The sequence below is a fragment of the Clupea harengus genome, chromosome 3 (genome assembly GCF_900700415.2).
Source record: "Clupea harengus chromosome 3, Ch_v2.0.2, whole genome shotgun sequence".
Taxonomy (NCBI): domain Eukaryota; kingdom Metazoa; phylum Chordata; class Actinopteri; order Clupeiformes; family Clupeidae; genus Clupea; species Clupea harengus.
In genome coordinates this window covers 28,821,186-28,835,211 of record NC_045154.1, presented here as the reverse complement: position 1 = coordinate 28,835,211, position 14,026 = coordinate 28,821,186, and the positions used below count along the sequence as shown (strand labels likewise).

The following is a 14,026-nucleotide window of genomic DNA, read 5'->3' as shown; positions in this document are numbered from 1 at the left end:
CCTCTAAGATAGTTTCCTCTTAAAGTCGCAGTACCTTGGGTGAAAGATGACGCAATGTTATTGTCAACCATAAACGCATTTCATATTCGGTTACTGTTACAAGCGAATTTATAGAAGAAGAAAAAATAGCATGAAAAAACGTGCCCTGTATAAACGTAAAATCCATTGAGCACATGTCATATAAATGCAAAGCCATCGTGCCACAATGGTCAGTGGACAATGGTAACACTTTCTGAAATGTTTCTGGTCTATTACAAACTATTTTATCCCACCCTACCACTTCATATCACACATGTTCCAACTGGTCCCAGCATTTCACAAGTCCACCTTAGTCAGTTGGAGCCATCTACATCTAACTCGAGAAGACTCTTGTTGATTCTTGTTGGATTAATACTTCACCCAAAATAGTCATCATTAAAAATAAATGTTTTCTTAAACCCTTTGGTTGATGAGCTCCAACAACTTTGGAGTGGCATAATTTTGGAAGACAGCTCCTTCATAGGACATCAGGTTTACAGAGCTGCTCAAATCTCCCCGCAACTTTATAGGGAGGCATTGTTTGACATACAGAGATAATTGTTCAAACATATATAATGATAGTTGAATCAATAAAATGAATATGTAGATGTTTGTTGATCTTTTGATAAATAGTAGTTTGTCTGTGTCATTGAGTACTCAAGTATAGATACATGTGTGTGACATATTGCATTTATGACTGTTGCAGGATGACATAAGTGTTTGAAGACGTTCAGCCCATAAAGAATTTTGGTGCAAAAATGTTTTTCTCTGTATTAGAGCGGTCTTCATGGGAGACATGCATGTCAAAGGATCATCGTACACTACGCTGGATTATCCAAGCAGGAAAGGACGAAGGCCGAACAGAAAATAATTGAACACCAGTGTAAGGAGCTAGATGGTCATAACTTTTCCGCTTGAGTTACTATTATGCCATCAGATTTGCTGTCATAGATCCAATACACAACCGTCTCCTTGCTACGGCAAGACCTGTATTCCGGCTGTGGACAGAACTAGGAAGTTTAACAACAAAGAGCCTTGATGAACTTCAGACTAGAGTGGAGAACATCAAAGTATCTTACCAGGTTGGAAGAATTCCCTTACAAATGTAATCTGTCTTAACAGGATTTAAAGCAGATCAGTGGAACAACTGAACAATTGTTAACTCCCTGTTTAGTGTGCAGGGGCTTACAATAGACAGACACTGTGACATGTGATTTGACTTTGTGCCGGCTTGCATCTAACCCTGTTCTGGAGTCACAGCCATCAACTGTTTGGCCCATTGCACTGCACCCCCAACATGCCTTTACATCTTCATTTGAAAGAGTGCATGTTGGACTACGGACCGGTTTATTCTTTATGGTGTTTTCATTTGAGTGTTTTAATTCAAGACTGGGGAAGTTTAATAACAACAATAGGATCATTTAAGTCAGAGTCAACAGCGTAGTATGCATGTGAATATGGTGCTGAGTTTTTAGGAGGACAAATGGTTGGGACTTTGTCACACAATGACACAGCTGATATGCTTTATGTGAAGCACAGTGTTTTAGTGTCAACAGAAAGACTTCTTTTTAGAAAACTGACAATCAGACAATCTTGTATGAGCTGGACAGACAAGCAAAGTTGTGCCCTGAATATTGTATCAATGAGGTTGACTGTTTTGCCATGAAAAAAGGTAACATATCTGAATGTAGATGGACCTAGAGCAGAAAGGTCAGCATATGTATACACTAAGTATATAGTATGTATATTATAGTACTGTATATATACTATATATCAATCTCTACCCGGCTCTACCCCCCTTATGTGCCACGGTCCTTGCCCCTGTCGCCATTGTGCTTGCTCTAAGGGAGTTTCAGGCCCTGGGCTCTGTAAAGCGCCTTGAGAGACTTTTATTGTTTTGGCGCTATAGAAATTGAATTGAATTGAATTTAATTAAGGGTGTGTGGACACACTTAACAGTTTTGAGGAACCCACACTTGATACTTCATAGTTGTTAATGTCGTGTCAAAAGGTACTGCACTCAAACATGTCATTCTGGAAGTTTCCTGGCTTCATCCCCATTCCGGACAGACATTTTTATGGAAAGCTAGAAGAGGTTTGGAGCTTGCAGGGAACAGACACCTCATACCCTGCATCCTTTCTTCCTGTTGAGAGCATTGCTGGGAGATCCACTCTGCATTTAAGCAAGATGAAAGATGACCTTTTAATAAAAAAGGTGACTACAGTCATTCCCCTCTGCACAGTGTTTGGGAGCTAGGAGATTCAGAGAATCTACGGGGCTTACGCAACAGCTTTTCAGTATACATTCATTTCAGTGTGCATCAGCATTGGGAGACGGATAATAAATGTGAATATGGATGATTGCTTAGAGTCTATTTTTATTGAGGATAAGCCAAAGTTGAGAGAATATCAGGAGAAGCCTGTCGTTGCACGATGTTCTGGAATTTAGCGTATTTAGTAGGGTGTGCCCTTTGTGAAATGTTGCATGTTCTGTAATCCTGCTCAGTTTTTGTACATTGAGCATCGTCAAATAAAAAAAGCACTACAATATTCCGCTGTTACCTTCATTTATGTAAATTCATGACAACAGAGCAACATTTTACAAACGGCATCCCATAATCAAAAGCCATCAATGACGGGCCACAATTATAGCTGAAGAAACCTCCTTGAGATAAAGAGTGTCGGCACTCTTGCAATGCTTGCAAATTCATCAGATCTGACCTGACTAGCACTGTTGATGTCACAGAACATGCTCATGGACACTTGCAACACTTATGCCACTGAACTCAGACTGTAATATCTGAATATATCTCACTGTACAAACTGGAAGTTGTGATATGTAATTAGACATGGCCAAAAGCCATTGAGATCATTGCTTTGAATTTAACAGTACATTAAAATGCAATTTAGATGTGTTGATAAATGCTTCAAGAGTCTGGACATTTTTAGTTAAGGCACCATGGAAGTGCTTGAATCTTACTCTTAAAAAGCTGTACGAACCCTAATTAAAATAAGTTGTTGAAATAAATTGTACTGTGTTGTGTTTGATTTTGTATATCATTGACCATTGCCACTTTGCATACAAGGTCATTCATCTAGCATACTTATTTACATGAGACAAATCTATTCAAGCTACAATTTAAAAGTCTATAATCATACTAAGCCTGATCTATTTATACCAGAGATTTTCTTAAAATGTTACTTTTTAAAAAGACCTTTAGAAAAAGTTGCTGAGCCAAGTGCTGAGTAAAAATCCCCCTAGTACCCTGATTTGTTTTGTATAGCTCACAGCATTGTCATTTACTTATGAAAGCCTCCCCTAGACCAAGGTGAAGGGGGGTCAACTGCCAGGCAAACATCACATCAATTTCCGGCAGGTCCTGCCATTGATTGTGTGAACAGTCATCAACGAAAATACCACTTTTCATGCAGTGACACATGCACACACGCACCACACACACACACACACACACACACACACACACACACACACACACACACACACACACACACACACACACACACACACACACACACACACACACACACACACACATACACACACACACACACACTCATATGCAAACACACATGCGAAAACATTCATTGTGTGTAGGTACGAGTTGTTCATAATTCATGTTAGGAAACAAATTAGTCTCAAACCAAACTGTGATAAGGTCTCATGTTAGAACATTGTGGTTCCATTAGCTATCAGAATGTTTGAATTGCCTGATAAAACTTCCTTTTCCAGTGAAACCCTTGCCAGTAGAGATAATATAAATATAATAGGACCTAGTTTCCTCTGATTCATATTTCTTTGATTCATCTTTAAATTAAATGACAGAAAATGACTTTACTTTTACTTACTGTTAGGATAAGATATAATATGAATATAATATACTAAATCGCTTCTGTAACTGTTTCTATGTCACTTCTATGTCAAAATAGGGACTCCATTCATGTTAAAGTTTGCAAGATGAAAACTTTTATTTTGGCATTAAAACTTCTAGACAACATGAATCAAAAAGGCAAAAAGGCCTCCTCAGAATAAATCATTATTTCAGTCATAACATTTTATTTATTAATATACAGGTTGCAATTATTCATGTGGTAACACCATATCATATGGATACATTTAGCAGTGGTGATTACTTATTATTTATCTTATTATTTATCTGTTTTTGGTCTGTTTACAAACTCCATGGAATCTCTCTCAAACGGAAATATGTACTGTGGAAGTCTTGATAACATTTGATAAGAAGTTGTTGGCTGTGTTGAGATTGATAAGATGGTGATAAGAGTGACAATAAAGACCCAGGTAAATGCGACCCCTAGGACAAACCCCCAGAGAACTCATGATGCTGCTCCTGTGGTGTTGTGCTCTTGGCGTCGCTCTCTGCCTGAGCGGGTCGGCGGCCCAAAGCGGGCCTGAGGCCGATCTGGTCACCTCTCTGCCGGGCCTGGCACAGAACCCCTCCTTCAGACATTACTCTGGCTATGTTCAGGCTGGACAGGGGAAGCAGTTTCATTACTGGTGAGCACTCGCAACTCTCTTGTCTTTTTTTACTTGCCTTTTACTGTAGTGGCAGAAATGTTTCATCTAAATGACTTACCCACAGCCTTATTATAATAATAATTATTATTATTATCATTATTATTAATATTATTATTACCCCCTGTGTTACTTTGTACACTTGGAGGACATTTGAGTGAATAGTATAAAAACCTCCATGCAGGTCAGTGTGTTATTGACATCTGTGTGTGCCCTGTGTCATGATGTTTCGTACAGGTTTGTGGAGTCTCAGAATAACCCCTCTACTGACCCTGTGATGCTCTGGCTGAATGGAGGCCCTGGCTGCAGTGCCATGGAGGGCATGCTCTCTGAGAACGGACCCTTCCACGTGAGTCGGGGAGCCAGGGGATCTTTTCCATAATGTGTCATTCTGGTGCTCCAACTGATCAATGCTCCACCTCAGCCTCTCCCTGTTGATGTTGTGTACTGTACTGCTCTCCGATCAGAGTTTCTTTAATGTCCCTGTTGTCCTGTTCTAGTTGAGGGATGATGGCACAGTCTACATCAACCCTTACAGCTGGAACCAGGTGGCCAATGTCCTGTACCTGGAGTCCCCCGCTGGCGTGGGTTTCTCCTATTCCACCTCTGGGAAGTACGCCACCAGTGACCCTCAGGTATCACAGTCGGTTGAATGCAGTGGGTGGGCCAACTGTTCCACAGATGCTCATGTCCTGCTCATTACCTGCATAATGATGTATAGCATCATCATTTCTCATTTTCAGTTTACTTTTTACCCCTACCACATACATTTTTTCCTCTCTTAATGCTTTTATTCACATTGAGACTCATTTTGATTTACTTGGCTGTTGTGTATTTTTGCATCCTGGGAAAAAAAAACAACAACTCTGTGGTCTCATCAGCAAAGTGCCATATAAGGAAAGGTGTTATTCTTCCACGTCTTTCAGGTGGCAGAGGATAACTATGAAGCCCTGCAAAACTTCTTCGCCAAATTCCCCTCCTTCGTCTCCAACGACTTCTATGTGTTTGCCGAGAGTTATGGGGGTATCTATGGTCCAACCCTGGCCCAAAAGATTGTCAGCAACCCTGGAAACATCAACTTCAAGGTGAAATCTCTGAACTAGTGTCATGGGTGCACTAACAGTGTTCTTATGCAGACAATGTTCTAACCATATTCTTTCACCAGGGAATGGGGATCGGCAATGGAATGACCAGCTACGCTTTAAATGATAATTCACTGCTTTATTTCGGATACTATCATGGCCTTTTGGCTGACGAGTAAGTGATATTTAAAATATCAATGCATAAAGGAATTATTAGGTATTTAAATGAAAGTATCAACTATTAAAATGATTCAATACCATTTTTATGGTTTTGTTAGATTGTTGTCTATAAGCTTTGCTGTCAGTGAGCTTTTGTTAGGTTGGTGCAGCTTTCCAGAACTTTCCCTCTGTTTCCCCTGCAGTCTGTGGAATGAGCTTAACCAGGAGTGCTGCTCAGGAGGCTCCTGCAATTTCTACAGCAACAGTAACAGCAACTGCCAGAACTCTGTGAGTCTATCCTGTCGGAATAGCCTCTGGGATACACATAAACGTTATCCATCCTTCAGCCAGTGACCCATCCGTATCATTACACTGACACGTTTTTTGTTTGTATTGCTTGAACCTACCCAGGTGAATCAGGCTCTGTACTTGATTCAGGACATTGGGCTCAACCTCTACAACCTGTATGAACAGTGCTATGGAGGGGCACCCATGAATGCTGGACGTTATGCTGCAGACTTGTCTAACCTGTTCAGAGATTCTGGGTTCACCTTCAAGCCTCAAGTGAGTGACCAGCCCTGCTCATGGAAAAGGAGAAGGAGAAGGAGAAGAAAACAAATCTCTATTCATCTTTGCCAATACTTCCCATCTCTTAACTTATCACACGTTCTTCCCCTATCCCATTCCACTCTTCTCTGATAGGTAGAGGCAGCTATTCCTGGGATGCCCTTGTGCATTAACGGCACAGCCATGTATGATTGGCTGAACAACCCTAATGTGCGTGCAGCTCTCCACATCCCCAGCTCCGTGCAGCCCTGGGAGCTCTGCAGGTCCTGCCACACACCACTGCTGCAGAGACACAGCCCTGTGCAGCAGACTCTTTAATGTTATAACATCAAAAGCTTATATTTATTAGCTCTCCGTATATAGTGATCTTTTTGTGTAATTATATGGCTGATAAACACTCTATTTATTTTTTGAATACTCTGAGAAATGAAAAAAGATCAGAGAAAAGAGATATCATGTTCTTATATGGTATGGTATTAAAATACACATATATTACTATGATCTGTTCTTTTAAAAACACTAGCACATGCCCAAACAATGAAATGACAACTATGCTTTCAGCCATACCGTCGGTGCCCTGTACCAGAGGACCTACAAGGACATGACCTGGTTTTACCAGGTTCTCCTGCAACAAAACCTCAAGCTACTGGTGTACAATGGAGATGTCGACATGGCCTGCAACTTCCTTGGGGGAAAGTGGTTCGTGGAGTCTCTAAATCAGCAGGTGACCTTGCCATGTCTACGAGCATTAGCATTCTGATTCATGCTAAACCAAGAGTAATGTTGACTACAAATAAACAAACACTGCACGGAGGGCGTTTAAATCTCCAAGTGCAGGGTGACCACGACCACGAGTTTGTAAACAAAATGTCCTTGGGTTTGGAATTATCTCAGGTGGTGAGCCAGTACCAGCCGTGGTACTATGAGGACCAGATTGCTGGTTATGTGCAGCAGTATGAGAAGATCACCTTCATGACGGTGAAGGTAAGCTGTCTAAAAGTGCCCTTTGAGACCTGCCCCAAACACCCTTAAGGGGCACATACAGTGAGGTTAGAGTTATCTAGGGCTTATCTCCTTTTTCCAATGTGTTTCGGATCGTATAGGGTTCCGGTCACATGGTTCCCCAGTACAGGCCCGGCCCCGCTCTTCAGATGCTGAAGAACTACCTGGCTAACTCCTACTGATCTCACTGTGTGTGTGTGTGTGTGTGTGTGTGTGTGTGTGTGTGTGTGTGTGTGTGTGTGTGTGTGTGTGTGTGTGTGTGTGTGTGTGTGTGCGTGTGTGTGTGTGTGATATCCTGTGTGATCAGAATATTGTCACCACTCAAAGTGCTACAAGGAATAAACACAGTTTTTGTCCTTTAGGCTATGGAGTTGCTTTGTTTTGTGGTCCTGTTTTGTCTGATTATGAAATATGTTATTTATGGTAGCTGTACTGCAGAGGGTGCAAGAGATCGCATTCTGATTTTGTGTCAGATTCTTGACATTTTGGAGAGAAAGCGTCAAATAATCTGAATAAACACAAAACTGACTGCGCAACAAAAAAACAAAACCATGATCAGGGTGCTTACACTGGGGACATCTTTATTGACATTAATAATCTGTTACTTTCATACACATTTTGTAAATGTATGGACTATTTACATCCGCATACATACATAACAGGGAAGCTGAACAGACTGAATTATAATCTGTCATATCGTAACCACCCCAATAGATGTGATACATCTTCTCATCAGATACCCTGTATATACCCCTACTAAAGGGTGCATTTACTGAGAGACGGCTTAGGTTAAACGGGTCGAGACACAAGAAAAGAGAGATGTATATTTATGATGTATTTACACATTGCAACAAAGTCAGACTCATTTGTTCAGTGACAGGAGAAGCTAGTGCAGTCATGTTTACATTGTCTAACAGTGTACAGTATATGTATATATGAGTACAAACTAACAGCATAATATCTAACTAGTATGTGTATATGTGACAGGGTGTGTTTTATGGAGAGGAGATGGTATGCTTTACACCTACGTTTAAGCTATGCATCCAAAAAAGTATGAAGTTTTTATAGAACAATTCAGATGTGCTACAAAAGTTCTGAGATAAGTACCAGCATATCCTGGACTTTTTCAGAGAGAAATAAAACTACGAGGGTCCATAAGCTGGAGGTGACCCATAGGTTCTTAAAGAGAAGTTGAAGTCATTTCAAAACAATAGGAAAGAATGAGCACCTGTCTTCTGAGTATAAACTATAAATAGCCAGCCAGCAGTATGCATAATGGAGTACGTGTATTTACATAACCTCTTGGTCTTAAGTTGGAAAGTCATTAAACATTAAAAGGGCAATGTATATTTCACAACACCAATGGGTTATGGTCATCCTTGGTTTCAGCTGATGTTCGGGTTACTAACTAACTTTCTAGTTATTATTCTATGCCATTGTTTGCTCAGGGTACTGGTGGAACACATACTGTACATGTGAACACTTTTGTGTGTGTTCCCACACACACACACACACACACACAAACACACACACACACACACACACACACACACACACACACACACACACACACACACACAGACACACACACACACACACACACACACACACACACACACACCTTCTCTATCTCTAACACACATAAACACAACACCCATACACTCATATCCAAATACAGTCTTAATCCTTTCACAGTGAGAGGAGATCCAGTTATAATCTTCTGTGAGATAGGTTAGGTTAAGATCAGAAAAAATGGTGACAGGTCATTTGAAATGCGTTCAAATGTGATGAGAAGTACAACTGATAGCATTTATTCACTTATTCTTTTACACTGACTGGTCCAAAAACCATTCTATGTCCACAAGTCATGAAGTCCTTCCCTAAGCATAAACTAGGTCCATGAAAAAACACAAAAAAACTTGAATGTAATACTGAACAAGGAAAACAGCTCTCATATGCTTCTTTGATGGTTACAAATGACATTGAAATGAATAACTGTCCGTGCTGAGAAATGCTTTCCTGATGAATGTTTATAAGTGTGATTGTCTACAGTACTGTACATATGACATAATACATTTACGATGTGCAATTACAACGGTGTGTGTGTGTGTGTGTGTGTTCGTATGTGTGTGTGTTCGTGTGTGTATGTGTTAATGTGTGTGTTCCGATGCAGTTGTATGTGTTAAGAATGAGACGCGGGGGGCTGGTGATGGTGGTAACAGTCTCTAAATCAGATGCTGCTTAAATATGTACAGAGAATATGTTCCTCAAGAGGCCTGTTAAAGCCTGTGAAGCAGAAAAGAAGATAGAGTTTGAGTGAGAAGGATCGAGAGTTCAGAAGGGGTGTGTGTGTGTGTGTGTGTGTGTGTGTGTGTGTGTGTGTGAGTGTGTGTATGTGTGTATCTGTGTGTTTGTGTGTGTGTTTGTGTGTGTGTGTGTTTGTGTGTGTGTGTGTGTGTGTGTGTGTGTGTGTATGTGTGTGTGTGTGTGTGTGTGTGTGTATGTGTGTATCTGTGTGTTTGTGTGTGTGTGTGTGTTTGTGTGTGTGTGTGTGTGTGTGTGTGTGTGTGTTGCTGTGTGTGTGGCTGTGTGTGGAGACTTTGTGTTTTTAAATGTTTTATGACACTGTTGTTGCTTGACTTGATGTCTGCTGGGGTCCTGGATCATTATGCAAGGTCGTGACCTGGTGCTGCAGCAGCTGCAAGCAGAGGGGACAGGCGGAGCGATTACAGGGGTGGAATCATAAGATAAAAGACCGAAACCATATTCCACTTTTACAGACTCATCCCTGGTGGTTCTATTAATGCGTTGGAAAAGATTGAATGGCTGACTACGAACTTTATCAAGGTTAACATTTAACGACACTTTATCCCTAAAGACTTTCCTCTCAGAACTCACCTGAGTGTGTTAGGCAATCCCACCCTCGGCTGGAGAGAGAGAGAGAGAGAGAGAGAGAGAGAGAGAGAGAGAGAGAGAGAGGAGGGGGGAAGATGAGAGACAATGATTCACACAATCACAAAATATTTTGATGTACAGAGAGATTAACTACATTCTTTATAATCCAAAAGAAGTACACCACAAAATCCCCTGGAAGACAGTAAACACCAGCATGTAAACACCAGCCTTTCCTGGCACACACCACTGTACCTTTTCAGATCCAGATTTCAATGACAAGACAAATAGAATAAATGTTGTACTTAGCCATGGGGAAGCCAATGACAAATTTGAAAGTGTCCTCCTTCGCAGAGGTTCAGGACAGAATAACAACCTCCCCAATTACAGTAATTGTCTTTGTCAGGGAAATGAGAGAGATGACTCCCGCTGCTCTGGGAGAGGGCAATCTATCTCTTGGATTGTCCCCCATAATGGCAGTGTTCTTCCTTCAAGCTGAATGACTCCAAGGGGATTTGGCATGCCAGACTTAGCCTCCAAGTTTCTGAAAAATCCCACGCTGCTCCTCCTGGACAATGTACCGCATTTACAGTATAGATTTAACTTGCTTTTAAACTAGCGCTCGGTTACTTGTAAAAACACCATTGAACACCTTTTATAAAACTACATCAACATTGCATCATTAATGTTTTCTCTAACCAGCCGCTTTGGGATCTTTTGGATAGCATTTTATAGGCCCAGTGAGAATCAGAAGAAGACATCTTGTCAAGCACCTGGCGCTACGCTACGGCTAACTTATCTCCAGCCATTCGTGGTGCATTCTTTTGACCTTGCTGACAGCAAGACAAATAAACAGCCGCTGGCGAGTGGGCAATCCATCAGAGAGCTGCGAGCTGCAATTAGCGCATGTCCGACGGTGTGGCTGCTCACTTACACTCTCACGCACCCTCTTTGTTCTAACACTCTCCATACTCTCTCACTCAGAGCGTGAAGAGCTGCGCCTGTGTCTGTCGGATCCCATTTGATACAACAGGGAACATGCACACACAGACACACACACCCTTGTCATATTCTCTCTCTGTGTGTGTGTGTGTGTGTGTGTGTGTGTGTGTGTGTGACAACGTGTACGTTTGGCTGTTTCTCTACAGCAAGTGCTTGAACCGTGATCATCTGGCAAGAGTTTCCTGCTGGACCAGGTTCAAGATGCTGGGGTGGCGCTGCCTGCTCCCCACTGGGCTCCGTGGGGCTTAGCGATGTCATTACTCCACTCAGATGGGGGTGTTTTGGCAACTCTGTCACAACAAGGTGAGCTTTTGATATTACAGCACACATGGCACTCTACAAACTTGGGAGGGGAGATCTCCAAAAGCACTTATGATATGCATCACCAGTGAATAAAATATTGGCTTGCTCTCCTGGCACATTCTTTCGTAGAGCCATGACAGAAAAAAAAGCCCATTCATTTTCTTTGCCCAGATATTAAAACTCTCTCACAAAGGTTCAATGAATTCCTTTTTTGTGAAACTATCTAGCAATCAATCATCACAATCCAAATTGTACCTTTTTTTCCCCCCTAAAAAAGTTGACAGATTTTTCACAGTCTCCATTCTGCTATGCAATGACCTACAAAAGTCACGTGTGGGAGTAATCTAAAAGTGCTCTCTGCTATAAAACACACAGTCAATCAATTCATTACTTTAAGATGAGACACAATTACTGTTGGTTTCTTGCTATTACAGCCCTTAATGGCTCCCTAATTAAATATAAGACATGCAATCACTGAGGCTTTATAATTGTGCAAATTCAAATTACGACCAATATAGCCAATTATATTAGACACTTACTTCGTAACCACATGAATAAAGAATACAGGACGTATGGGATGGGTGGTCCTATGTTAATTGTAGATGCACCCTATGCCATCTCACTGTTTACATTCTATCTTCACTCTGAGCAGAGTTTCACGCTAACCTCCCCCATATGTCTCTTCAGATCTGACCAACAGTATTCAGTAGGGCTGAACGATTTGGGAAAATAATCTAATTGCGATTTTTTTACCAAAATATTGCGATTGCGATTTAATATGCAATTTTTTTTATCCTCTTTTTTTCCCAAACAAAACGTAATGAATGATTTAAATATGACCAACACAATATTAGATACATTTAGTGTAAAATATTCTTTCCCACATTTTACATTTTTATTTAACTGCCCATTACAGAAACAAGAACAACAATCGGTGGCTTTGCCACTGTGCATTTAAGTAATTTAAATTTTTTTTTAAGTATAAACAGTAGGCATGCACTTTTTAAACACTGTGTGCAAAATGTACCATCTTAAAAAAAAAAAAAAAAAAAAAAAAATTTTTTTTTTTTTTAGACCACGTTTTTTAATCGCGAACGTTGCGGTTAGAAAATCGCGTTCTATCATATCGCGATTAAATCGCAAATGCAATTAATCGTTCAGCCCTAGTATTCAGACTCTTGGCTAAAGCATGGCGTCTCTAGCCAAACCTAACTGCCTATAAGTGTCACTCTTCAGTGCTGTGAGATGTGAGACACCCCACTCCCACAACATGAGCTGGCTGCCAATTTTCTCCTCCATTTCCCAGCTTTACCTCTCAGTGCCTCCGACTGGCGTTAAGTAGCACAGGGGCAGGTAGGTCTGAGAGAGATTAAGGCAAGATGGGGTAATAGTCCCCCTGGAGGCACAATGAGGGCCGCTCACACATGACATATTTGGGACAGGGTAATTCGATTTGAAAATGGCCGAGGCATACTATTAAGGGGGCTTAAAAACATGTGGGTTTGGTGCCTTATGGACTTTCTGAATACTTTGCTGGTCTGAGACAGGTTTGTCCAATAAATGTGTCAGTGGAGGGGTATATACCACCATTATGTTATGAGTTATGTTTATAATGGGAGTTGTGTTTATAATACTGTATCTTTCATAGCTAAAGGAAACCTACATGAAAACCTACATGAAACCTACATGAAACTTGGCCTGATTGTAGCTCCATATGTCTGATGCGGAACATAAAGTTTGTGACCCTAGGTGGGCGTGTCCCCTCGTGCTAGTACCCCCTGAGTGGGCTGGGACCAAAGCAGTTCTTGGGCAATAGATTGAAAACTGTAGAGTCAAAAACTCTGAAATTTGTATGTCAAGCTCACCACTAGCAATTCATTTGTGTAGCGCAAGCTAGTTAAAAATGGTCAAAGCACAAATCTAGCACTTCACTAACCAATATCTTGTGATGTAAAAGTTCAAACTTCACAGAATTTCACATCCTGCATCACTACCACATTCTTGAGATTGTGTTCATGGGGTCGGTGCCATTGACACATTTCAATATCTGAAGAACCGCTTAAAGCAAACATTTGGTATGCGCCTTTACTTAGCATTTACTCATATCACCTAAAGTTCCCTTTGGCTTGCTCAACTAAATGGCCGCCAACGGCCAATCAAAAGGCTCATTCATAATATATCGTATAGAAGCTATTTAACCAATTTCAAACAAATCAGCAAACAAAAGATGTCGCTACAACTAGCTACAACATGATTTCCTCTGTTTCTATGACATGGTTTGGTCTATATTCAAAATTAACGTTTGTCTTTAAATCCTTACGTAACATTTACAAAATTCAAATGGTCATCTTTCACCTGTTGAAACAGTCAAATCATTCAGCATTTTGTTACTTGGCACAGTTTGCATATTTAGATTGGACCCTGATGATCACTGCTTGTGGTTATATTA

General features: G+C 40.9%; 2 protein-coding genes across 7 annotated transcripts in view; one reads left to right on the top strand and one right to left on the bottom strand.

Moving 5' to 3' along the window:
- Positions 1–4,194: 4,194 nt before the first annotated feature.
- On the top strand, positions 4,195–7,562 carry LOC105910362 (lysosomal protective protein-like). Its single transcript, XM_042707433.1, has 10 exons — positions 4,195–4,552; positions 4,808–4,919; positions 5,071–5,205; positions 5,497–5,655; positions 5,736–5,827; positions 6,015–6,099; positions 6,223–6,507; positions 6,920–7,102; positions 7,273–7,362; positions 7,482–7,562. The coding sequence occupies exons 1-10, from the start codon at positions 4,341–4,343 to the stop codon at positions 7,560–7,562; spliced, it is 1,434 nt and encodes a 477-aa protein (XP_042563367.1). The 5' UTR covers positions 4,195–4,340.
- Positions 7,563–9,929: 2,367 nt separating this feature from the next.
- LOC105910363 (LHFPL tetraspan subfamily member 3 protein-like) overlaps positions 9,930–14,026 on the bottom strand; it is a 29,353-nt gene continuing 25,256 nt past the window's right edge. For all 6 annotated transcript variants that reach the window (XM_031565284.2, XM_031565289.2, XM_031565288.2 and 3 more), the window contains 2 exons: positions 10,279–10,307; positions 9,930–10,078 (listed from right to left, as the gene is read on the bottom strand). In XM_031565284.2, the coding sequence (XP_031421144.1) occupies positions 10,288–10,307 (20 nt within the window). In that variant the 3' untranslated portion in view covers positions 9,930–10,078; positions 10,279–10,287. The remainder of the gene's footprint in view (positions 10,079–10,278; positions 10,308–14,026) is intronic.